The following is a 22,968-nucleotide window of genomic DNA, read 5'->3' on the forward strand; positions in this document are numbered from 1 at the left end:
TCGCTCAGTGTGGGCTAAATAAAGAAGGGGTATCGAATGGTTTATAATGCCGAGAAATGATGAGAGCCAAAGAAGCAATCAAAAGGCCGAGTCGTGCGACTTGAGGCGACTGTCCTTTAGGGCAACAGTCTTTGTAGCGGTGGAAGTCGACGAAGCAACAACGCATTCTTGTGGCCTTGCCCGCCAGCGTAAATACCAAGGCCCGTCGAACAAGTCACCCATGCGCTCAATTGGAACGCCTTTGGTCTCGGGCATCCAGATGCCAAGAATGACAATGCCAAGAAAGCAGATGAGTGCCCAGAAGAGATACGCTCCCCATACATGGAGCGACACAAACATTTCGCCGGTGACGCGAACGACGGCAAACTGGAAAGACCAGTGCAGCGCCATACTCATGGCATAGCTGACATTGCGGATGCGCGTGGGGAAGATCTCTGTGCCATAGAGGTAAGGTATAGTACATAGACCAATTGACCAGCCGACGGCGTAGACGAAGACCGAGGCAATCGCTGCGTTTGAGGCGTTTTGGTTATTTGCTGAATCGGGGCGGAGGCCCATGTATATGCCCGTGTAGACGTGTGCAGCTAGTTGAAGGGTTAGTCCAGCGAGTGCGCAGCGTCTTCGACCGATGAGATCGATCAGCCCCCATGAGAAGGCCACAGTGAAAATCAGTTTAGTAATACCATATGCACCGGAGGATATGAGGGATTCAGCAGTCCCAGTGAGCCCAGCGTACTAGTATATTGTCAGCGTCGATAATCTCGGTGTCGGATCAAACAGCGACTTACGCCGAATATGCTGGTCACATAATACGTGATGCCATTTCCACCAGTCCACTGGGCGATGGTCTGCATTGTCAGAAGCAGCCAGAACCGCTGCCGGTAATTGGGGTTCTTTTGTGTCTCCTTGAATATGGCCCAATGAGAGACAGATGCTAGGTCCGAGGCCTGCTCGCGCACCTGTGCATCAATGGTCTCAAACTCCTCAATGATGCTTGGATCATTGGTATCCTTCCCACGCAGACGCGCCAACGCCTCCAATCCAACCCGGTGAAGCTGTTTCGAAGCGAGGTATCGAGGACTTTCAGGACAAAGGTAGGATAGGCCGAATGCGATACCGACGGGGATGAGAGCAATAGCCTGAACGAGGCGGTATTGGGCTCGAGTGACTGACATGTGAACACTGGCGCCGTAATTGATGAAGAACCCTGAACAAGAGACCAGTTAGTATCGACATGTAAAGTATATCAGGGCCCAAACTCACCTATGGCCAGAGAGGCTAGGAGCAGGATCATATAGAGCCCAACCACCCGGCCTCGTGTCTTGGTGGGTGCAATCTCACTCAGATACAACGGGGAAGTCACCGTAAGACCACCGGCGCCCAAGCCGCCCCAGATGCGGCTAAACAAGAGAAGCCCATAGAAACCAGATGAGAAGATTTGTACCAGTGTGCCGGAAGCCCAGACGATGCATGCAAAACGCCACGCTACTAGGCGCCCTAGTCGGTCATTCAGATAGAGGACTACTAGAGCCCCGAGCGCAGCACCCAGCACATTAAAGGAGGTGATGTTCGCTTTCCGGTTGGCTAGCCCCGCAGCATCGTCGGCCCAGTCGGATGGGATGAGATTAAAATCGGCCCTAAAAGAAGGCAGAGTGACGCTGCCACTGTAGCCACCCTCATCATAGCCTGGAAAAGTAAGCCCGCGTCCAGGCACCCCGCCATTTGGACTTACCCTTGGGAATGCCGCCACAAGCGATGACCACAATGACTAGCGTATAATAGGGATTGAACTCCCATCGCATAGTGGAGGAGAATCCGGGGTCGGCAAAAAGTGGAAGAGAGAAAAATGGGTGCTCGGCATCCCGGCCAAACAGAACGAGCTTCGGTCAACGTCCGAGCTTTTGGTATTTCCAAAGGTGGTCGAGCACTTAACTCTTCATTATTTCGCTACTTTTATATTGTATACAACTACTTATTTCTACCTATATTCCTCTTGTTAGATACATTTACCTCGACTGGCTACCATGCGAGGACCTTCCTATATCCACTTGGCTCCGCTTGCTCGCCAATCTATATTAATTTATAGCCCCCGGACGACTTCCGAGCCTTTCACCCTTGTCACAAGTGCGAGCTGATCAGTGGAGAAAATCCCTTGGGGGTTGCTGTGGCACAGCCGAGGTGTCCAGTTGCATTGAAAAAAAGAAAGAAAAAACTCTGCTGGCATTGTACATGCTTCGGACGTTGACCGCTGAAACTGGCATGGTATCTTTGAAGTGCCTTAGGGCGACTCCTTGCTGGACAAGAAATTCTGTGAGTATAACCTCTGGGCTTCTTCTAACTCTTGTGTTTCTTCCATTTTTAAAAGAGTCTTTGTCTGTCAGTTTCGGATCTATGCAAAATGTTGACAACTGCTCAGCCAACACATATATTTCAAGGGACTGCATCAATTTCGCTTGCGCTCTCCACTCTTGTAGAGCAACGACGTTGGAATCATACAGCGGCGAGTGTATCTCCAAAACCACGACTCCCTCCTAGGTCTTGGGACAGCCATATGCATGTCGTGGAACCAGACCGTTTCCCCGTCTCCCCAACCGCAGTATACAAGCCAAATCCGCATTCGCTGACCGAAGCTTTGGCATTTGAGTCTGCACTAGGCATCAAAAATGTTGTTTTTGTGCAGCCTTCAATTTACGGAACGGACAACTCATGTCTAATAGATGCGCTGCAGAAAACAGGTCCATCTCGCGGCCGAGGCGTTGTGGTTGTTGATCCTACCACCGTCCAACCCGAGACGGTGGAACTGTGGCATTCTCTGGGGGTACGTGGATTGAGAGTCAACCTCAAGTCTGTAGGGAAAGTTATGAATAGGACTGAGCTGGAAAAAACTTTGGTCGAACATGCTGAAATTGCCCGAGCACATAATTGGATTATCGAAATATATCTTCCCCTCAAGATGCTCTCGATGGTCGAATCGATTCTACCTCATCTAGGCGTGCGCATTTGTATCGACCATTTTGGCAGCCCGGAGCTTTCATCATGGGGTCAAGATACTTCCTCATTCAACCCCTACGCCCTTGAAGGATTCTCATCGTTGATCTCGCTCTTACGCGGTGGGAAGACATATGTGAAGGTGTCCGCTCCTTATCGGCTCAGTCAAGATCACGACATGCGCGATCTCCAGAGCATGGCACGCGAATTTCTCTCCGCCGCACCGGACCGGGTCGTCTATGGCACGGATTGGCCACACACTCGTTTTTCTGGGGTTGATATCAACCCATTCACCGAATGTTGCTTGAACCTTTGTGCAGCCACACCAGGCTTAGCGGACAGGCTATTTCGCAAGAATACCGAGGAGATGCTGGGGGTAACATCTGATTGAGAGCATTGTGCGTTTGGTGACTGTACACAGCACGTTAAGCATTTCAAACAGGCGTTGGTGTATTATTTAGCATTGCTTTTTATTTACTTTCATGCATAATGACTATGCTGTCAACTTAGTTGCAGCTCTTCAACGAACTATGAAAATATTATCCCCTTAGTGGACTTGGTATACAGATCATTCAATCCAAGGAGTGGAATCCAAGAAACAAAGTATAATGTACATTCTCCGATGTCTATTACACAGCAAAAACCGACATCTAACAGCCGGGGACAAGCAAGGTCTCATCCCACCATTTCAAATCCACTATCTAGCGGTTCGAGTCCAAGGCCTTTAAACATCCTCTGCATCCATGAAGACAACGTGCGAAGTGCAAATCTTCTTTGGGCCCTAGAAAAAAAGTAAAAGAATACAGGTTAGAACAAACAGCACATCCGCAAATTAAACAATGACTTACAATAGAGTAGCAGCAGGCCGGACGCGACTGATCTTCACACAATTGGGGCTGCTTGAGGTTATCACCTGGAAGATATGCATTAGTAGATGAACGTTTCTTTAGACCGTTTAAATACACACAGTCCATTGCCTCGTTGGCCTTAGAATTTCCTCGTGCCGGTGCCATATCACGGCAGCAGTAGGGCTCCTGAACCATGCCAGTGTGGTCCTCTGCAAAATTGCAGTGCATGTTGATCTTTTTGGCTGAAGCCAGAGACAAGACAGCAGCGAAGAAGAGAGCAGAGACACGCATTGTGGCGATGATATAGTAGGTGATTGAAAAGTGGCCTGGAGTTAAAGAAATTGCAACGCGTCTGGAAGATCAGTTCACGTTTACCCTGGGGTGTTGTTCTAAGACAAAAATTTGGCTGATAATCAAAGGACAGGGTTATTTAGCAGACCCGAGCAGCTAGGGGCCTTGCACCATTGGTTGGCAAGGCTGGATCCAGTTTTCCTCAGGTATGCTGGCTGATCATACTTGATTTGGTTGGGGATTCAAAGCGTGGATGGTATCCCCTTGCATTCTTCATTCATTGTGAATGTGGAGTGTTTGGGGTGAGTGTTATTGACCCTACACAGGGACCCCCTCGGAAGCAGGATGGTAAGTCTAGGCAGCTAGGGGTAGGAGTCATGTCGATCGTTGCTGTAGAAGCGGCTAGTACTCATAATGTGTTCCTAGATCACCAAGCGTATATAAAAGGGCGATAGGGATTGCCCAGAAAAGGCTTTGCTTAACAGTACATTATCATAGAAAAGCCACTGATGAACTATACAACAGGGACCATAAGTCCTTTCACATCCCCACCCTTCGATGATCTAAATTATCAACTGAAGGCACTCGAAAATGGGCAAAAATGACGTGAAAAAGAAAAGCCAAACTAGAGCGTAAGAGCTACATGAAAAATGTACTATGGACGCTTATAAAGCCTGCTGTAGATTAGAAGATACAGAATGATCGGGAGTGTGCTTATGCACGATGTATATAGGAATGCATATTGTGGCTTCTGCAGTTCACTAGTTTCTCAGACGTGACTGACCCTACCATATTCTCGTGCAGTTGAGCCCTCGCAAATACAAGTCTTAAATAAATATCCACGCTCTTTACGCAGAGGTTGAACTGAGGTTTTTGTTGAGGCCCCAACGCGCTTACATCATCCAATACTGCCGAACATACCGCCTCTCCCCACACTCCCCTCCCTCTGGACACTGCACTGCACTGCACTCTACACTCTACATTCTACACTTTGTACACTGTACACTGTACACAACCCACTCGAGAATGAATCACTCCCACGCTGAAATGGAACGCTCTGTCTATATTCCTCTGTGCTTCTGCCTGATTTCCTTTGCCGTCATCGCCTACTCCCATTAGAATGTTGATCTACCCCGGACACAGATAAAGAGCCCACTGGGCTCTGAAACCTGTGGTTCAGGTTACATTCAACTCTTTCTCAACATACGGTCCATTTCAGCAGCATTTGCGAGCCCAACCCCCTTTCGGTCCCTGTCCTTCCCCATCGAATAATCCTCCTGTCGCAAACCACGACCTGGAACTGCAGCGCAGGAGAGTGTGCAAATGCCATTTCCTCTTGTGCTTCACCACCGATCAGATATACCTGCACTCCAGACACTCCGGTGGTGCCTGCACTAGCAGCCATTCATCCCTCTTTGCTCTGCTACCCATATCATGATTTGAAAGACTAGTCGAGACACCAAGTCACAACTCAGCATACACTCCTCACAGTGAGAGTATACTCTGGCATAGTGATTTTCTACCGATGCCATTTCTTAACCTCGACTCCTATGCTGCTCTCACACATTGCCACTCATGGTTTCATGTTTCCTATCACATATATACCCCAAGTCATTCAAATCCACAGGGCAGGACAATCCCCTTTGTTTGATCTTTGTTTTGCCATTTTGAGCTCTTGTTGCTCCAATGATTGATTCGTTCAAATTATCTGGAACTTGAGCTGCAAGCTTGATTGCCTCCTATGCTTCCAACGGTGCCGTGCTGGTCACTTGCCACTCTTTTTGGATTTCCTATCTTTCAACATAATACAACAGTTCATCTACATATACTACTGCAGTACTGAATTTAGTATCGAATTTGCAGAAATACTGAGCAAAATAACCGAACCGAGGTAGACAACGGTGCTGGGTGCAATTCGCAATACCATACTAGTGTTAGGTGACCTGTAGAAGGTAAGAAATCCCAAATTTCACTGTCAATAGCTGGGTGGCTTGCAAAAGGCCCAACACTGAGACCTAATACCGGCCCAACACCAAAATGTACCATTCATTTCTCGATCTAGATCTATCACGTGATTACGCTGAGAAATCGACATCGTCACTCTATCGGATTTGTCTGTCCCCTCATTTTGTACATAGCCTCTTCCCTCTCTCCCCATGCTCTCCCGCTCCCTTCGATATTCTCGGATCAACTTTCGAGTCTCTCCATCCCTGAAACTTTCTGGGAATTTTCTTCCTTTGACTGTAAACCGAACTCTGGCGTCCATCAACTCTCCCCGTCTTCCCTCCGCGGACTTAATTGCCCCTCAGTCCCGCCTTTCTACCATTTCTCGACACTTTTCCTCATCTACTACTCGAGACAGTCAGCAATCATCCACCATGGCCCCCGTGGAAACACAGCAGTATGACTACATCGTCCTGGGCGGTGGTAGCGGTGGTAGTGGAAGCGCTCGCCGTGCCGCCGGTTGGTATGGCAAGAAGACCTTGATTGTGGAAAGCGGACGGTCCGGAGGTACCTGTGTCAACGTTGGGTGAGTTCCACAGACAAGACGCTAGTTCGATGCGGTGAATTGACATCTTTTCTCTCATGTATAGCTGCGTGCCCAAGAAAATGACCTGGAACTTCGCGACCATCAACGAGATGCTGCACATTGGCAAGAGCTATGGCTATGACATCCCTGATAACATCGCTATGGACTATACCCACTTCAAGAACACCCGTGACGCTGTCATCAAGCGCCTGAACGGCGCCTACGAGCGCAACTGGAATCGGGAAGGAATTGATCTCGTTCAGGGTCGCGCTGGCTTCGTTGAGCCCCAGACTATTGAGGTCAAACTTGCCGATGGCTCCGGCAGTGCCCGTTATACTGCGCCGCACATCCTCTTGGCCACCGGTGGCCGACCCAACATCCCCTCCGTACCCGGTGCTGAGCACGGTATCACCAGCGACGGATTCTTTGAGATGGAGGATCTTCCCCCCAAGATTGCCGTTGTGGGTGCTGGCTATATTGCTGTCGAGCTTGCTGGCGTCCTGAACGCTATCAACGTCGAGACCCACATGTTCATTCGCGGAGATAACTTCCTCCGCAAGTTCGACCCCATGATCCAGAAGACCATGACCGATCGGTACGAGGCTTCCGGCGTCAAGCTCCACCGTAACCACTCGGGTTTCAAGGAAGTGCAACTCATCCGTGACGGCAAGGGCAAAGATAAGTTGATCAAGCTCATTGGCCACGACGGCTCTGAGATTGAGGTGAACGAGCTGCTCTGGGCCGTTGGTCGTGCCCCTGAGATCGAGGACCTGAACCTCAACATCCCCGGCGTGAAGCTGAACGCCGGCGGTCACGTTGTGGTTGACGAGTACCAGAACACCTCTGTCGAAGGTGTCTACGCTCTTGGTGACGTGACAGGTCAAGCCGAGCTGACCCCAGGTATGTAACAAGTGTCTTTATCCTCCTCAAATCCGCACACTCACCTTATATAGTTGCGATTGCCGCTGGTCGTCAACTTGGCAGCCGTCTTTTCGGTCCCCCGGAGCTCAAGTCATCCAAGCTCTCATACGAGAACATCCCCACAGTCGTCTTCTCCCACCCCGAGGTCGGTTGTGTCGGTCTCACTGAGCCCGAGGCCCGCGAGCGCTACGGCGATGATAAGATCAAGATCTACCACACCAAGTTTACGGCCATGTTCTACGATGTCATGCCCGCCGAGGAGAAGGCCAAGAACCCAACTGAGATGAAGATCATCTGCGCTGGACCCCAGGAAAAAGTTGTTGGCCTCCACATCCTGGGTCTCGGTGTCGGTGAGATGCTTCAAGGCTTCGGTGTCGCTGTCAAGATGGGCGCCACCAAGCAGGACTTCGACAGCTGTGTTGCCATCCACCCTACCAGCGCCGAGGAGCTTGTGACGATGCGGTAATTCTGTTGAGATAGAGTATATGCAAATAATGTAGAAGAGTTTATAAGACCAGTGATATATATGAGCTTACATGTACTGCGAAGAGTAGGCGTCTACCAATGTAGTGGTATCATGTGGGGCTCATGCATATGCAAGTACCAAACATGTCTAGTAATGCATGGGAATAAGACTTTGATGCTGTATACTGTACATTGTAAATATGCATGAAGCCTGAAGCCTGAAGCCTGAAGCCCAAGTGAGTGAAAATGCCTAGTCAGCATCCGCATCTCTCTCCATCTTCTCCAACTGCACCACATCCCACATCTCCACATGGAGACCATGGAGACCATGGAGACTCTCCACATGCTTTGGGGTCTGAAACCTGTTCAATTGTTCAAGTCAATTGTTGACTTGTGTTTCAATTGTTTCAATTGTTTCAATTACTACTTGCAACAATGACCAACCCTCACAGTGCTCCACCTTTCCGCGCTGAGCATATGGGCTCGCTGCTGCGTCCTGATAACTTGCTCGAAGTCCGTGAGAAAATCGCCACCACCGGTATTTCTGAGGAAGCTGCTGGCCTGCTTGCCGTTGAGCAGGAAGCTATTCGCAATGTCGTCAAGATGCAGCAGGACCTGGGCTTCAAGGCTGTCACCTCTGGCGAGTTCAACCGTACGCGGTTCTGGGGATTGATGTGGGACGAGTTTGAAGGTAAGCTACTTTCGTTTTGATTATTAGTTACTATGCTAACCCTAGCAGGAACAATTCGTCTGCAAGACGCTGAAGCCTCGATGTTCAGACTTTACCACCCTGATGTTGTGAGTCTGATCGAGCAGGACCGCAAAGTGATGCCAGGTGACTCCGTCATCGCCGGCAAGAAGCTCTCTCACAGCACCGCCTCTTCTCAATCCAACCTGCACGAGCTCAAGCTGGTGCAGCAGTCCCTGCCTGAGAGCGAGTGGGCCAACATCAAGCTGACAATGATCACGCCTGCCTGGTTTCACATGCGCTACAAGCAGGGCCGTGCCTACACACTCGAAGCATATGCCAACGATGCCGAGTACTTTGCCGACGTGGCAAAGGTGTATCAGGCTGAGTTAGCATCTTTGTACAAGGCTGGTCTGCGCAATGTTCAGTTCGATGACCCCGGCATGGCGTACTTCTGCTCCAACGCGTTCCGCAAGGGATGGGAAGAAGACCAGGACAACACTGGCTCCGTGGAGGACCTGCTTGATGCGTACATTAAGCTCTACAATGATTCTCTTGCTGGTCTTCCCACTGACATGCACACTGGTATACATCTTTGCCGTGGAAACTTCATTGGCGGCCGGCACTTCTCCGAGGGATCGTATGATATCATCGCGAAGAAATTGTTCGAGAACCTGAACGTCAACACATTCTACCTTGAGTACGACACCGAACGGGCTGGTGGCTTCGAGCCACTCAAGTATTTGCCCAAGAACAAGAACGTGGTGATTGGTGCTATTAGCACCAAGCGGCGGGAACTCGAGGACAAGGAGGCTATGAAGGAACGCATCTACAAGGCGGCGGACTTTGTCGCTTCGGGCTCTGGGGAGACGCGCGAGGAGGCCCTAAACAGAGTCTGTATTAGTCCACAGTGTGGCTTCAGTACACACGAGAGCGGATACCCTCTCCTCGTTGAGCATCAGAAGAACAAGCTGAGCCTCGTTAGGCAGATTGCCGATGAGGTCTGGGGCCAGGCGTGAGCTATAAAGAGGTTTATTTCATTTCTCAACCGCGATGATAACCAGGGTGTGGCGTAGTGGACCTTACGAATTCAACATGACTTTTGGCGATATGTACATGAGAAGCCTACGATTCCAATGAAATACTTTGATGCATGATTCCAGACCAAGTTGCCCCGATTGTGAAAGATGGAACGACTATCGTACAGCCGGGCCAAGCATGGCAGAAAAATCACAGTTCAAATGCTTGTATTCAGAGATATCGTGCAACGTGTAGGTGCTAAAAATGTTTGTCCCTTGCATCCATAGTACAAGAGCAGAGGTGTCAAAACCCAGTCCATTTCAAAATCATTGTGCTCAGATGTAGGTCGAGCACCGAGGAGAAAATTACACATACATGGCCGGTTGCGACAGTGTGGTCACGTTCTTACAGATGCCAGTGACCAGACTTGTCGGGAGAAGAGACATTCAAGTCGTGGAGACGGCGCCTGCGCCGTAGGTTGTGCCCCTCAGAGAAAGCAGGAAGGAAATGCAAGATTGGAAATCGGCCATGGACAAGTTTAGTCCGTCTGGGGGATCGTGTTGGGGTCATTCTCGGAGCCTGTGCCGACCTGGTCCAGCGCAACGGCATGCAGTGCTGGCTTCTCGGTGACACGGAGCAAGCCCTCTTCTCGGAGCTTGATTTGTTTGTTCACCCACTCAGCAACTTCCTTGTCCTCTGTCATAGAAGATGAACCATTTTCACCGGAGCCGGAGTCCGGTGTGTCGGACAGGTCCTGTTCGTCCGCAGACTCGGTGGGTGGCTGCATAAGAGGTGCGAGCCAAGGGTGGCGAAGCAGCATGTTGTAGGATGGTCGGCTCTTGGGGTTCTTGTCGAGACAGGCCCGGACGAACGCGTGGGCTTCTTCAGAGAAACCTGCGGTAGGCAAAGTTGGGGGATCACCGTGGACAATAGCCTTTAGGGCAGATTAGAAAGACGAGCAGTAATGTTATAGGCAGGGTACTCACGTGTAACTGACTGAAAATGTTGTTAAATGTCTCTGGTGGGTAAGGATATCGGCCCATGGCGCATTCAATGATTGACAATCCCAAACTCCAAATGTCGCTCTGCACACTGTATGTTCCAGCACTGGGCGCCCCGGACTGTTGCATACCGCCTCCTGCAATTCGTTCGGGAGCCATGTAGCTCTGGCATCCAATGTTGGTCTTTGCAATACTGGAGACCAGGTTTCCGCTGACACCGAAATCGCAGATTTTGATCTGACCTTTGCTGTTGACCAAGATGTTGGTCGGTTTCACGTCGCGGTGGATGATATTATGGTCGTCTTTCAGCGACTTCAATCCCATGATCGTGGAGAGGGTGACCTTGCGCAAGATGTTCTCCGGAACACCACCCTCGTAGAGCTTGTCGATCGAGCCCCCATCCATAAACTCGACACACATGTATACCGCACCTTCTTGGAAGAAGGCCCCGTAGAAGTCAATGATAAAGGGAGAGAGGCAACGGTGTAGAATGTCCAACTCCATGATGATTTGTGCAAACTTGGCTTCATCCAGTTCCAAGCGAATCTCTTTCATTGCCATGATCACACCGGAATACTGAGTCGATCCAGCTTCCGAATGTGTGTCGTCCTGATCCTTTGGCCGACTGACAATGCCACTCAAACCAAGCCCTGGTTTTCGTAGATGTGGCCGACTGTGTCGGACCTTGTATACTGTGCCATAGTTGCCCTTACCTAGCTCTTCCAAGCGATCGACCTCGTCCAAAGAAATGTTGAAGCTGTGGCCCGATGAGAACTCAACACCACCTCCATGTAAGACAGCCTTGTTTTTGAAGTTCAGTGTTCCCGCTTTCGTGTCGATAAACTCGGCGTACTTGGTGAAGGCCGATTCCCCGGTTGACTCGGTTGGCTTTTGTTCAGTTCCCGCAGCCGGAGTTGGCGGACCAGTAACATCTGACAATTTGAGACCGGGCTTCATGCGCTTTGCCGCCAGTCCGCCAGGTCGGGGAGACGCGGGGCCCGGAGAAGATGCGGGAACCGATGGCGACGAGCTCCAGTTCTGAGGGGTGGGCCGTGAGTTCGGGGGAAGACGACCGGCCAGGGCACCGCCTGTGCCCGTCTGGGCCGTAGGAACTGTCCCCGTTGACGCGGTATGCGGCAATGGAGCACCTTGCCGGGACAATGAGAAGGCTTTCATCTTGGCCATGATATCCTGATTCAATCCACCGGTCGCTTTCCCGCTCATCGATGACTGGGGATGTGGCGAGGAGCCAGCTCCCCGCCGTGCAGCGTTGATCTGACCCAGGTGTGTCGAGGAAGCTGATAAGCCTGGCGCAGTCTGTTGGGGGTTCGGGGTCTCGGAGGCGGCGGCCTGGGGAGAGGAAGGCGACGCCTGAGTGTCAGGCGCGACAGCTCCCTCAGCTCCCTCAGCGAAATCCCGTGCATCAGCCATATTGCCGAGAGAAGCAGAGAGGCAGAGTTGAAGGGAGTGTGTGTGAAGAGAAGAGGAAACGTCAGAAAAGGAGGGGCATGAAGTCACCGATAACGTGGGGAACTTCACTTTTCCGACTTCACTTCAACACTCAAGACTTGACTTCGCTTAAATTGACCCAGTAACTATACTCGTTGGACTTGAGCTTTGATTTCTTTATTTTCTTTCTACAGTGTACACTGTTTATTCTTTACGGGGTGCCACGCCAGCCAATCACGGAACTCGGTCCAAAGCAGGTTTTTGCTATGAACTCATACATATACTTGTTATATTGATGCCTGGCTGAGATTTCAGCTCCAATTGATGTAGGGCAGTGAAGACGTGGTCTGCTATAAATCCTGTATTCTCGTCGTCATACTTCACCCCTTAGCCCACATGTTAATCCAGGAAGAGCATATCTCACACATTGTTCTGCTGATTTGCATTACAAATGCTGCTGCACCCATTTATCCTCCGGCAGAACTGTGATTGTCTGGCTCTCGTGGGATTTAGCCGGCACAAAACGCCTCCGAAATTGGATACACGAATTGGGTTCACTCACTTCCCCAGAGCAAATGCAACTCTTTCTCAAACCCAAACCTTTGATATTCACGAAAAGGAATAGCATACTGGCAGCCCATCCCAGGGAACTCAAGCTTCAGCTTGTTTGAATCAATTTTGAACTCTGATTACCGTTGAACTTCCAGCCATTGGAAAATCTATATTGCGCGCTGTTTAGTATCTAGACACGTATGAAGTGTACGGTGGTCTATTCGAGCTATCTGGCTGTCTTGTCTCAAGTTGATAAGTTGATACTATCCAAGCACTGACATATGGATTCAAAGCGGCTTCAAATTGACTCGGCTCTTCTGAACACGGTCTACAGCCAGGAAATAACACGCGGGACCATACTTAACCACCGTCAGCGTGTCAAATTGGCCAAATGCAGGTCGACAGATCTTACTCTCAAGCTGCCTACTAGCCTGCCTTCCTTATCTACAAATACTGACATGGGATTCAAGTTGTTTGCTGGGCCAGTGCCAACTGGAACACATGTGCCTCGGCGTTTGACCAGCCAGACACCAGTCTGAAAGCATACTTCTGCTCCAGAACACTTGATGATAAGGCCTATACCTTCTCCTCTCTCACCAAACCCGAATTGTCCATTCTAATTCCGGCCTGCAAGTATCATTAGCCCTTATGATCTTTGATGTTGGCAGTTGAGTAGGTGGCCACATATGCGGGAGAGTATCCCCAAAGCTCCAAGCCTCATTCTAATCAAGTGAAGCCTCCTTTTACATGTCTTGGGCTTATGGCATGCTGATTGGTTCTGTGATAGTGCTGGCACGAATGATGCTCTGCAGGACTTCGAGGTCTCTACCGCGGGAGTCCGGACGAACGAGATGCTCAATCGTTTGTACGATGCTATTTGGAACGACAGTCATTCTTTCCACGCTTCTGCCTAATGTTAATGAGAGCGCGCAAGTCAATTCCGTTGTAATCAACGAACAATACTGCAACATCGTTGCTGCTCGCCAAAAGAACAACCGACGAATTGTTCTAACTGAAATAAGTGACTTTATCAAACCTACGGACCCCCTACCCGATGGAACCCATCAAAATGGGAAGGGATACGAAAAGATGGCCTCGGTGTGGTGGGCCGCAATCCAGGAAGCCGAGCCAAGAAACTTGTTACAAAGTCCCAAGAATATTGGGGGGAATGACTGGGCCAGCACGACCCGTAAGAAGGAGTACGGAAAGGGAAATAGCCTCTATGGGAAGGTCAAGACTCAGCGTGGCAGTGGCTGGGACGACAATGACTACAAAAATAACTCAGTGGCTATGGGACAACTGTTGGAAATAGGTACAACTGACAAGGAGGATGATATTCATCCTGGTATCCACTAAGCTTCACTTGTCAACCAGGGTGGTGCCCACCGCGAGGAAGATTTGGATGAGCTTGTCTGGACTCGGGGCGGCACTTTCATGTTTGCGAACAACAACAACGGCAAATTTGGCGCTCCAGTCGAGATTGATATCAAGGACGGTTGTATTGCACGAAGTGAGCACTCTATTTAGGTTGACTGTACTCTCGGGCTGCATTCTCACAATGATATCAGGTGTACACTGGGGTGATTTCAGCAGTGATGAACCGGATGCTTTATCTGCATCAGCAAGGAGGGTGACATGTATGCACCGATAAATCTGGGTGGAAGCCCCTACAATTCAAATCCCTCGGTCTAGTTAGAGCTGCACCTGGCAGGGATCTGGCTCAAACCAATGTACGACTTGGTGATATCGTGGTGATGGCCGAATTGACTACTGTCTCGTCAAGGGAAGAGGCGATGTTCAGTGCTGGAGGAATGGAGGCTGGAAAGATGCTTCGATCAGAGAATTCGGTGGCTACTGACAGGACTTGGGAACAGTGTTCACTGGTAAAGGGATGGGTGACATTAATGGTGTCCATCTTGTGGATATCTATGGAGATTTCCGCGCCGACTGGCTCTGGCTCGACGACGAAGGCAAAGTGACCACATACATCAGGCTGGCCAAAGGACTATGGTTACGATAGCCTCCGACCGGGTCCGGGGGATGAGCGGCCCTATGGGGAGGCTTTGAGTGCTGCCGAAACAACTTCGGCTATTGAGGGTTGACCATGAGAATCTTTTGAGATTCCATGTCTGGTTTTCATTTTGTTCTGCATTTTCTCTGTTCTATCTGTTCTCTCTGTTTCGTCCAAGGGTTGGAGCAAGCTCTGTGCACTATCTACAACTTGACATCTGTACGCAAAGCTAGCGATGTGTGCAGTGCAAAGCGCACATCTATGGGCCGCAAAAACCACAACATACCATTCTTTGAATCCCCTCATAGCTGGGAGAAGTACTTTTCCTAGACCCCACTTCCGACAGCTTACTTGTAAAGCCAACATTGGTCTTCTAGGATCTCAATTCTGACGCTCTCCAAATAATGAGGCTCCAAAATATGTGACGAGCACTACTTCATGTATTGTGTAACTTCGGCGGAGAGAGCGTCGGATTTCCCGCGCGGACGGATGTATATCTCGTCGGGTACGGGCCGAGAAACTGTGCACCTGTTCCCAGAGAGGAATCTGATTTCGACTCTTGCTGTACCCCGTTCAACTCATGGCATCGAACAACCCCTTTTAGTCTGCTACTTAAAAGCTTTCCGAAGAACTGGATGGTTATGAATGGGGTGGCGAGGATCTGAAAAGAATAAAACTCGAGAATACAGAGGGATGTGCGTTACGGCCCCATAGTGCAGAGGAGAGTTAACAGAAATTGTGATGGTAACAGCTTTGGTCTGCACAAACTTGTCGGGGTCAAAAAGAATATCAGGAGTTGCCATCTCAGGCTAATAAAATAAGTGACTGTACAACGGTGATAGAGAACCAGAGGATTAAAAATAAAGAATCATGACTAGCTATGCCCTGGTCAAAAACTGGGTGGAAGCCGAAAAATGTAACGCGTGAATTGACAATGCCGAGGGCTTATAATCGTGAAATTTATTGAACAGACTTGCAGCCGCTTTTGCATCCTGTGCCCGTTCAAGGAGAAAAGGAGGAAATGGACACCGAGGGCAGTTCGCGTCAGCGTGGTATTACAGCCCTCGTTGGGATTACGACACACTTTAAGGTGCCGAGACCCTCACAGAAGCTGGCATCACAGTGCACGAATTTTATATGCATGTTGAGCTCGTGTGTAAGTAAGCTTACTTTCGGATGCTCTTTTGACATTTACTTGTAGCTGACCAACGCTGTTTAGAATGACACATTTGCTCAAACTTTTTGACCCAAGTGCAAGCGTCACCCTTTTCTTCATTCGTCCGTGAAGGTAAAGCGCAATGCTGCATTTGAAAGTGGCTTCATTGGCGCTATTCGGATCGCTGCCTTTTGCCCAAACCGACTTTACGAGGTACATGGTTATCTTCATAAATATTTTCGATGGCAAGTAGGCAGAGCAGCGGAGGAGAATTTTTCAAGATTCACTTTAAAGATCTCTCTCCCGCATCGAGACTTGGGCCTGAAAAACAGAGCTTCTTCACTTTACTCGGAAGAAAGCCGAGTAACTAAAAAGGCCAATCAATCATAAATTGCGAAGTATTGATACTTGCACATCGTGCAAAGATCTGCACTCATCCGATCTGTCCGGCTTCCGGACAGTAGCCACCGTGACGCAACGTTAGAGCAAATTTATTGCAAACGCGTCCCCGACTCCGTCATTGCGCACAACGTACCATCACCAGACTTTCTGCATTTCCACGAAGCCACCCAGTCTGCAATGTATTGCAACATTGTTAGGCGCGGTTTTGGTGAACAAAGTCACACTACGGCTTGATGAGGGAATGGGAAGCTGCCTCTTGGACTGCACGCAATTAAAAGGAAATATTGCCTCCATTAATAGTAACAACCATCTTCTCTTGCGCCTCATTGTTTCCCATTAGGCGATGTGCCTCTTGAATTTCTTCAAAGTCGAAAACTTTTTGGCCACCATGGTGATAATTTCTTGCAGCGGGACCTCTGATAAGGGGAATTCGGGCGTCCCAAAGACAAAACTGCCAAAAAAAGCTAAGATGAACGCCACTTGCCATCTGTAAAAGAGAGTTGAAATCAGAAATAGGCGCAAGCCCACCCAACCAGCCAGCCAGACATACTCGGGCCCCTCTGTGCACCATGTTGAGCGAGTCAACAATAGTACTGTTCCCGAGAGGCCACCCATGAGACTTGCAACGGGCATGCCTTCTTCAGATTTGCCTCCCGGGCATCCATCTACGATGCCAGCACACTCTATTCCACTAATAAGTACCCATTCGGCCCATTCCCCTTTGCCCAGGTGCATCTCGGCATTGTTGGCGCCAAAGGCTTTGATCCGAATCACCACCTCGCCGTGTTTCGGCTCAGGGGTTGGCACATCCTTGATGACAAGGGACTCGGGACCTCCAAACTTTTCGATAACGATCGCTTTCATCGTGGATGACTCTAAGTCCCCACGGCTTAATTTCGGACGAAGTCAAATGAATTCATAGAAACTGTGATCTAGATGGCCCTCGCGAACAACTATACAGGCACAAAACATTTTGTGATATCCGGTGCTACGGTGGTCGTATAGTTTGCTTTGTTTGTTTGACACCACATTGTTCAACTCCGGAAAGGATCATGTTCAACGCTTGGGTGGCATAGCTGAAGCATGGAACGCGCGGCCTAACACATCAATTTAATCTTGACTACGCGCTCTTGGAGCGCCCCGGAACCAAAGAGATTCAGTTGGATCTCTTCATGGACTACCAAAACAATATTCTTCAGTATGACGAATTCCATCGATACTTCTGAGAATCTCAGGTTCCACTCCTCGCAATCTGGGGCAAAAACGAGGTCTGTTTTATCCCTCCCGACGCAGAGGCCTACAAAAGGGACTTGCCAAAGGCTGAGATACAACTGCTTGATGCAGGCCATTTCGCCGTGGAGAGTGATACTGAACTCATCGCCCGGGAAATCCTGGCATTCTTGAACAAAATTGGATAGTGCATAAGACTCCCTCCGCTTGTGTGAATTTGCGTGTCCATTTGGGGAGCTAGTGATTTCCGCCCGGACATTGACTATGTGCTTGTAGATTGAGTTTTTTTAGCAGCTGCAATGAGTGGAGTCACGATTCGCATGCTTGTGCGCCTTCATAGGCTTTTGTTTACACCTAAACCTCTTTTAAAAATATACGAGTTGTTGATTCCTTTGAGAATTTAGCCCGACGTTGCCATTGCTTCTACCGTACTCCTTGGATCCACCAGGAATGCTAGTAGTAGGTCAGTTTTGTAGCCCGTTTGGGTTCTTTCATTCTTGTTGTGTCGTTGTCTACACAACATCATCTTCAAACAGCGAGCTTCTGGGTTTTGACATCTTGGATGAGGGAGGTGTCATATTCTTGTTTAAGCATCATGATTCTAGATAAGGACCATACCTGATCGTCAAGTTACCATAGCATCTGTTATGTGGAGTTTTTGAATCATAATTGTCTTCTTCTGGATCTGTCAAACCGGTATGTAAAATGTCTCCTATACTAATTTTTCTAGGGAATTTGAATGCTCTCGCCTGATCTTTACGCTATGAACTATCTCTATTGATACTTGACAGAGATAAAAATACTCTCAGTTGGCATCAATAGACTGATAAATGTTTGTTGATGATGCTTAAAACGATATATAATTTGAGGTATGCTAGCTTAAATTTACTGGCTTGTGCATGGCCAAATTGGGTATCTACTGGAGTATATCAATTGCATTGTAAACTTCACATTTATTCTTCTTAGGAAATGTTTACAGTGGACGTTTCTCTAAAACTAATGGACTGCTACATTCGGGCGGTTGGACTTTGTGGATCCTATATATCTGTTCATGATTGGCTAAAATAGCTATCCCACTTCTGGTGCATACCTCCTACTGTAGGCTAGTTTTAATCAAGTCAACGCGGCCAAAAGGGTAAGCGGTGTTTCGAGCAGAGCCTCGCACTAACTCTTTACTACTAAACAAAGTGATAGAAAATGCTTACTTGCAGTGGTGTAGACACGGGCTAATACAGAACGATCCGTGCACAAGGCGTCTTTTCTTTGCCCAAGCGTTTTCAAATGGTTGCAATTTCAAGGTTTGCGATAGAGACTAGTCTAGTATAGTCAATGTGCCTTAATAAAGGTTAGAGCTGCATAAGAATGAAGGGTGTGCGACCATAAAAGGATATGCTGAAATAATGTTTCAAGTTGCGAAGAGATCACTCTATTTTGCGAAATTATGTCCTCGTCCATCGCAATGACGGTGCATTCGATGCGTTTGGTTTGTGAACCTATAGGCTCACTTCGAAATTGAAGATATTGAGATGCGATCGTTTGATGCGATCGTTTGAGAATATTGCTCCTCCGCCAATTGGAGAATGATACCACTGCTGGGATGAGATTCTCTAGAAACTGAGTTTCACCTAGCGTTATTATACAGGTCAAGTTGCCCAACAAGCATTTTTTGACCTTCAAATGACTGACAAAACGGGCAAAACGTTCTGCAGTTTACCGTTTGAGTTACGATTGGAAATTCTCAACTGGCTAGATTACGCTTCGCATCTGGCTCTGTCAGCATGCTTCAGATCCAGAATTCAAGTTGGAAAGCCTACCACACCGCAGGAAAGCTGTCATTCTATGTTTTGTGGAAAAGTGGGCCAAGCAAGGGTATCTATTTCAGCATAGTGCTTCATGTTGCCACAACATTGATATACTAATCTTTTTGGGTATGAGGGCTACTTTTGTTGTAGCGGATGCTTGAAACTTCGTCTCGGGAATGCCTTCGCCGAAAGGCAAACAAAACGAATGCTTGCCAATGGGCATATTGACAGTCACTGCAGTTTGTGTCTCGATTGTGAAACCAAGGAAAGCATTCGCCCGCTGGACGACTGGCCCCAGTAAATATGATCACAATACCGATGTGAGGTTCATGCAAATCAATGAACCTTGTAATGTGTGTAGAGCGATTTCCAACGCTATACGTCGCCGAGACCATATCCCCTATGAAGAGCATATCAGGCGGTAGCGTTCACAAGAACATTAAAAAGAAGTCCACCCCCGGACAAAGATCGCGCTAGACTAAATAAGTTCAGAAACGCACCAACTGTTCTTTTCTTGATGTAGTCTTGGTAGGTCACCCCAATTACCGTAATTAAAGCTTCCGGCAGTAAATGAACTATAAAAAGCCGCTGTAGAACGTCACTATAGGGATCCTTAGATGGTTGACTGGTATCATGGTCACTCACACCTAACACGGCTAATTCGCACTCTCATGCTAACTCGTACTCGCTCGATCGAATACGCTGCTTTAATAATTTAATCATGAATTCAGTGCAATCGGCTTCTACGGGCTGTAAAACGTCCGGGTTCGGGTCGGTGCCGTCGGTGGGGATCGGCTCGGGCTGGTCCTTATAACGCTCGGCCAAATGCCATAAAACGCCCTATACCTTGGGGTACCACAAACATACATACACTAGGATACGCGGGACTACGTACGAAAAGCACTGCGAGAGTAACTAATTGAAGACCAAACCCTGAATTTGCCCCGGTCATAAGCCAAGTTAGATGCGCGCCAGATGTGAGTGTCATGATTTCGACAATAGATCTCGTCAAGTCGTCTGTATTTCTATAGTGTTCTTCTTACAGATAACGCTGTAGGGGAAAATAAAAAACGTTAAAAAACAGTCAATCAACCTAGGGCTACATCATATTAATAGACTGGATATGTCATGCCATCTACGTCATCGAGCGGATGCATTAGTTAGGGGATCATCGCGTCCATTACCCCCACCCTTGTCAGCATATCGTAGTCCTGAGCCAAAGAGGTTATACTAACTCCAAGATGGTTCGGCCGATCTGATAACTCCGATAATGGCTTTCGGCCGATATCCACACTACGCTGGGTATCCAGTATACTGTATTAACAGTAGCTGAGAAATTGTGTTTGCTATAGTGTAACCGGTCCTCATGATACAGTACGCTCATTATCTTGGTCGACCAATAAGATGCAATTGACCGGATAGTGTGATGTGTATTCAATATCCATAGATATTGAGTAACTAGTTATTTGAAGGAATGTGATCAGGATGTTGAACTTTTCCTAACGTGGCAAGGGCATTGGAAGTTGGATCAATCCACCGTATAGTTCCGATTCCGAAATTGACGGATAGTTTGTAATCTGATTCAATTGTTGGGCGTGGAGTTGAAAACCCGATGCCCGAAATTCTTCGGGTTTGCCGATAAGGTTTGGGATGATACTAAGAGCGTCAACAGCCCCACAAGAGCATATATATACAAGGCTATAAGGGACCGACTTAGTAGTCTTTCATTCCCTCTTCACACTATCTTTTCCTTACAGAAATATATGTGAATATCCTTCCAGTATGTCCGCCATCTCAATTAAGAAGGGCCTCATCCAATTGGCAGGTGTCCTGTACAAGCCTACTACCGCAGTCGCTAAAAACCCTGCTTTGATCATCGTCCACCCCGGCGGCGGTGTCAAGGAGCAAACAGCAGGTCTTTATGCCAAGAAGCTCTCTGAGCAGGGTTTTGTGACTGTGGCCTATGATGCGAGCCACCAGGGCGAAAGCGGTGGCGAGCCTCATTTCCTCGAAGATCCTTCCGCGCGAGTCAGCGACGTCTACAGCGTGATTGATTATCTAGAGAAGCAGGAGCTTGTCGACCCTGAGAAGATTGCTATCGTTGGTATTTGTGCGGGAGGCGGTTATTCTGTTGCCGCAGCTAAGTCAGACCATCGCCTGAAGGCCATTGCCACCATCAGCATGGTCAACATCGGCGATTCCGCACGTCTGGGCTGGGACGCCGATGAAGATCCTAAGACAAAGGTCGGAGCCTTCGACATGGCCGCTAGGCAAACCTCCGCTGAGAACAAGGGTGCCGAGGCTGTCGCGGCTCCCTACGTCCCCCTTCAGCTCGATAACAACACTCCTTTCGATATGAAGGAGGCCTCCAACTATTATCTCACTCCTAGGGCCCAGCATCCTCGTGCTGCGAACAAGATGCTGCTTCGGAGCTTCCCGCTTGTGCTCAACTTTGATGCCTTCCAGTTTGCTGAGCTCTACCTAACCCAACCTGCTCTGCTGATTGCTGGCGAGAAGGCTGGCTCTTTGTGGCACACGGAAAACCTTGACAAAAAAATTGGCGGCGCCACGAAGAAGGTCATTGTCCCAAAGGCAGCTCATATGGACTTTTATGACGGGGCCGACTACGTTGGGCTGGCCGTGAAGAATATTGTGGAGTTTATGTCCGAGAAGCTGTGAAGGCCATAGGGCGCTTGTGTAGTGACGACTCAGTGTGCTACTTGGTGGATTATGAATGAGTGTATATATGAAGCAATTTGAGACCATTCGATCGGTATAGACCGCCATACTCCACGCTGATGACCAGTCTGCTGAGCTGGCGTCGTACGCACGGAAGCATATAGCCAATGCCGGAGAGAAAGGATTCGATTAAAACTGCAACACCAACTAAATAATGCGACTAGTAAGCCTGGGAAACACCAGTATAGGTCGGTTGCCCATATCGGATTGATACAGCAAATTCGGGGACACAACGTAGTGCCTTGCATCACAGTATATTGCCAAGCATTAACGGTACAAATTTACTCTATCGCAATCCGGTAGTCATATCATTTTACCACTTGCGGTAGGTGACAATTAATCTGGTGTATTGTCAGCCGAAGTGGCGTGTGGCGGGGCGAACATGTCGGGTTTTGACTTTAGGCTTCAAACCTTTTGGTCAATACCTAACCCTTCCAAGTAACCAATCTTAAGTATTCACTATTCAACAGTCAATGATTATACCGTGCCAAATCTGGTAGAATGCCGACTGGCTACTAATTGGATATTCGGCGGCATGACTTCAGCCAAAACGCACAAGGCCTTATTTCGACCGCTTGACTTTCGATTAGGCCATTAATGGACATGAACTGCTCTGATTTCCCTTTCCCTGTGGGATTTAGTGTCCACGGCCTTCTACGGGCATTTTTTCGGCCGAACCAAAATCGGCTGCCATACCGGAACCCCTGCAGGATGATAGTCCCATTTCCGTTATATCCGGATGACACGTTCAGTCCCAGACTTAAGTGTAATATCCTCTAACTACTTGATACCGGAGCGCGATACATGGTATATTGCAAAAGATTATCAGAATACGGGTATTTAGGGGTACGGGTGGGTTGCAACTGACTTTATGT

General features: G+C 48.7%; 10 protein-coding genes across 10 annotated transcripts; 6 read left to right on the top strand and 4 right to left on the bottom strand.

The window, feature by feature from the left end:
- Positions 1-78: 78 nt before the first annotated feature.
- N7508_004648 (uncharacterized protein) lies at positions 79-1,802 on the bottom strand (the record flags this gene model as incomplete). Its single annotated transcript, XM_058462714.1, has 4 exons — positions 79-735; positions 789-1,207; positions 1,264-1,686; positions 1,733-1,802. The coding sequence occupies 4 exons, from the start codon at positions 1,800-1,802 to the stop codon at positions 79-81; spliced, it is 1,569 nt and encodes a 522-aa protein (XP_058321339.1).
- A 749-nt stretch (positions 1,803-2,551) lies between these two features.
- Positions 2,552-3,379, top strand: N7508_004649 (putative TIM barrel metal-dependent hydrolase; the record flags this gene model as incomplete). Its single annotated transcript, XM_058462715.1, has 1 exon — positions 2,552-3,379. One exon carries the CDS (start codon positions 2,552-2,554, stop codon positions 3,377-3,379), a length of 828 nt encoding a protein of 275 aa, XP_058321340.1.
- A 333-nt stretch (positions 3,380-3,712) lies between these two features.
- N7508_004650 (uncharacterized protein) lies at positions 3,713-4,127 on the bottom strand (the record flags this gene model as incomplete). Its single annotated transcript, XM_058462716.1, has 3 exons — positions 3,713-3,769; positions 3,837-3,901; positions 3,956-4,127. 3 exons carry the CDS (start codon positions 4,125-4,127, stop codon positions 3,713-3,715), a joined length of 294 nt encoding a protein of 97 aa, XP_058321341.1.
- A 2,156-nt stretch (positions 4,128-6,283) lies between these two features.
- On the top strand, positions 6,284-8,044 carry glr1 (glutathione-disulfide reductase GLR1; the record flags this gene model as incomplete). The annotated part of the gene is made up of 3 exons (XM_058462717.1): positions 6,284-6,657; positions 6,722-7,557; positions 7,611-8,044. 3 exons carry the CDS (start codon positions 6,284-6,286, stop codon positions 8,042-8,044), a joined length of 1,644 nt encoding a protein of 547 aa, XP_058321342.1.
- Positions 8,045-8,478: 434 nt separating this feature from the next.
- On the top strand, positions 8,479-9,750 carry N7508_004652 (cobalamin-independent methionine synthase II family protein; the record flags this gene model as incomplete). Its single annotated transcript, XM_058462718.1, has 2 exons — positions 8,479-8,734; positions 8,783-9,750. 2 exons carry the CDS (start codon positions 8,479-8,481, stop codon positions 9,748-9,750), a joined length of 1,224 nt encoding a protein of 407 aa, XP_058321343.1.
- Positions 9,751-10,289: 539 nt separating this feature from the next.
- On the bottom strand, positions 10,290-12,183 carry pbs2 (mitogen-activated protein kinase kinase PBS2; the record flags this gene model as incomplete). The annotated part of the gene is made up of 2 exons (XM_058462719.1): positions 10,290-10,685; positions 10,738-12,183. 2 exons carry the CDS (start codon positions 12,181-12,183, stop codon positions 10,290-10,292), a joined length of 1,842 nt encoding a protein of 613 aa, XP_058321344.1.
- A 1,440-nt stretch (positions 12,184-13,623) lies between these two features.
- On the top strand, positions 13,624-14,109 carry N7508_004654 (uncharacterized protein; the record flags this gene model as incomplete). Its single annotated transcript, XM_058462720.1, has 1 exon — positions 13,624-14,109. One exon carries the CDS (start codon positions 13,624-13,626, stop codon positions 14,107-14,109), a length of 486 nt encoding a protein of 161 aa, XP_058321345.1.
- Positions 14,110-14,311: 202 nt separating this feature from the next.
- Positions 14,312-14,773, top strand: N7508_004655 (uncharacterized protein; the record flags this gene model as incomplete). Its single annotated transcript, XM_058462721.1, is given in 3 exon segments — positions 14,312-14,390; positions 14,446-14,600; positions 14,615-14,773. The coding sequence occupies 3 exon segments, from the start codon at positions 14,312-14,314 to the stop codon at positions 14,771-14,773; spliced, it is 393 nt and encodes a 130-aa protein (XP_058321346.1).
- A 1,885-nt stretch (positions 14,774-16,658) lies between these two features.
- N7508_004656 (uncharacterized protein) lies at positions 16,659-17,186 on the bottom strand (the record flags this gene model as incomplete). The annotated part of the gene is made up of 2 exons (XM_058462722.1): positions 16,659-16,809; positions 16,873-17,186. 2 exons carry the CDS (start codon positions 17,184-17,186, stop codon positions 16,659-16,661), a joined length of 465 nt encoding a protein of 154 aa, XP_058321347.1.
- A 3,950-nt stretch (positions 17,187-21,136) lies between these two features.
- N7508_004657 (alpha/beta hydrolase) lies at positions 21,137-22,033 on the top strand (the record flags this gene model as incomplete). The annotated part of the gene is made up of 1 exon (XM_058462723.1): positions 21,137-22,033. The coding sequence occupies one exon, from the start codon at positions 21,137-21,139 to the stop codon at positions 22,031-22,033; it is 897 nt and encodes a 298-aa protein (XP_058321348.1).
- Positions 22,034-22,968: the final 935 nt, after the last annotated feature.

Source organism: Penicillium antarcticum, assembly GCF_028974205.1.
Source record: "Penicillium antarcticum strain IBT 31339 chromosome Unknown utg000004l_segment0_segment0, whole genome shotgun sequence".
Lineage (NCBI taxonomy): Eukaryota > Fungi > Ascomycota > Eurotiomycetes > Eurotiales > Aspergillaceae > Penicillium > Penicillium antarcticum.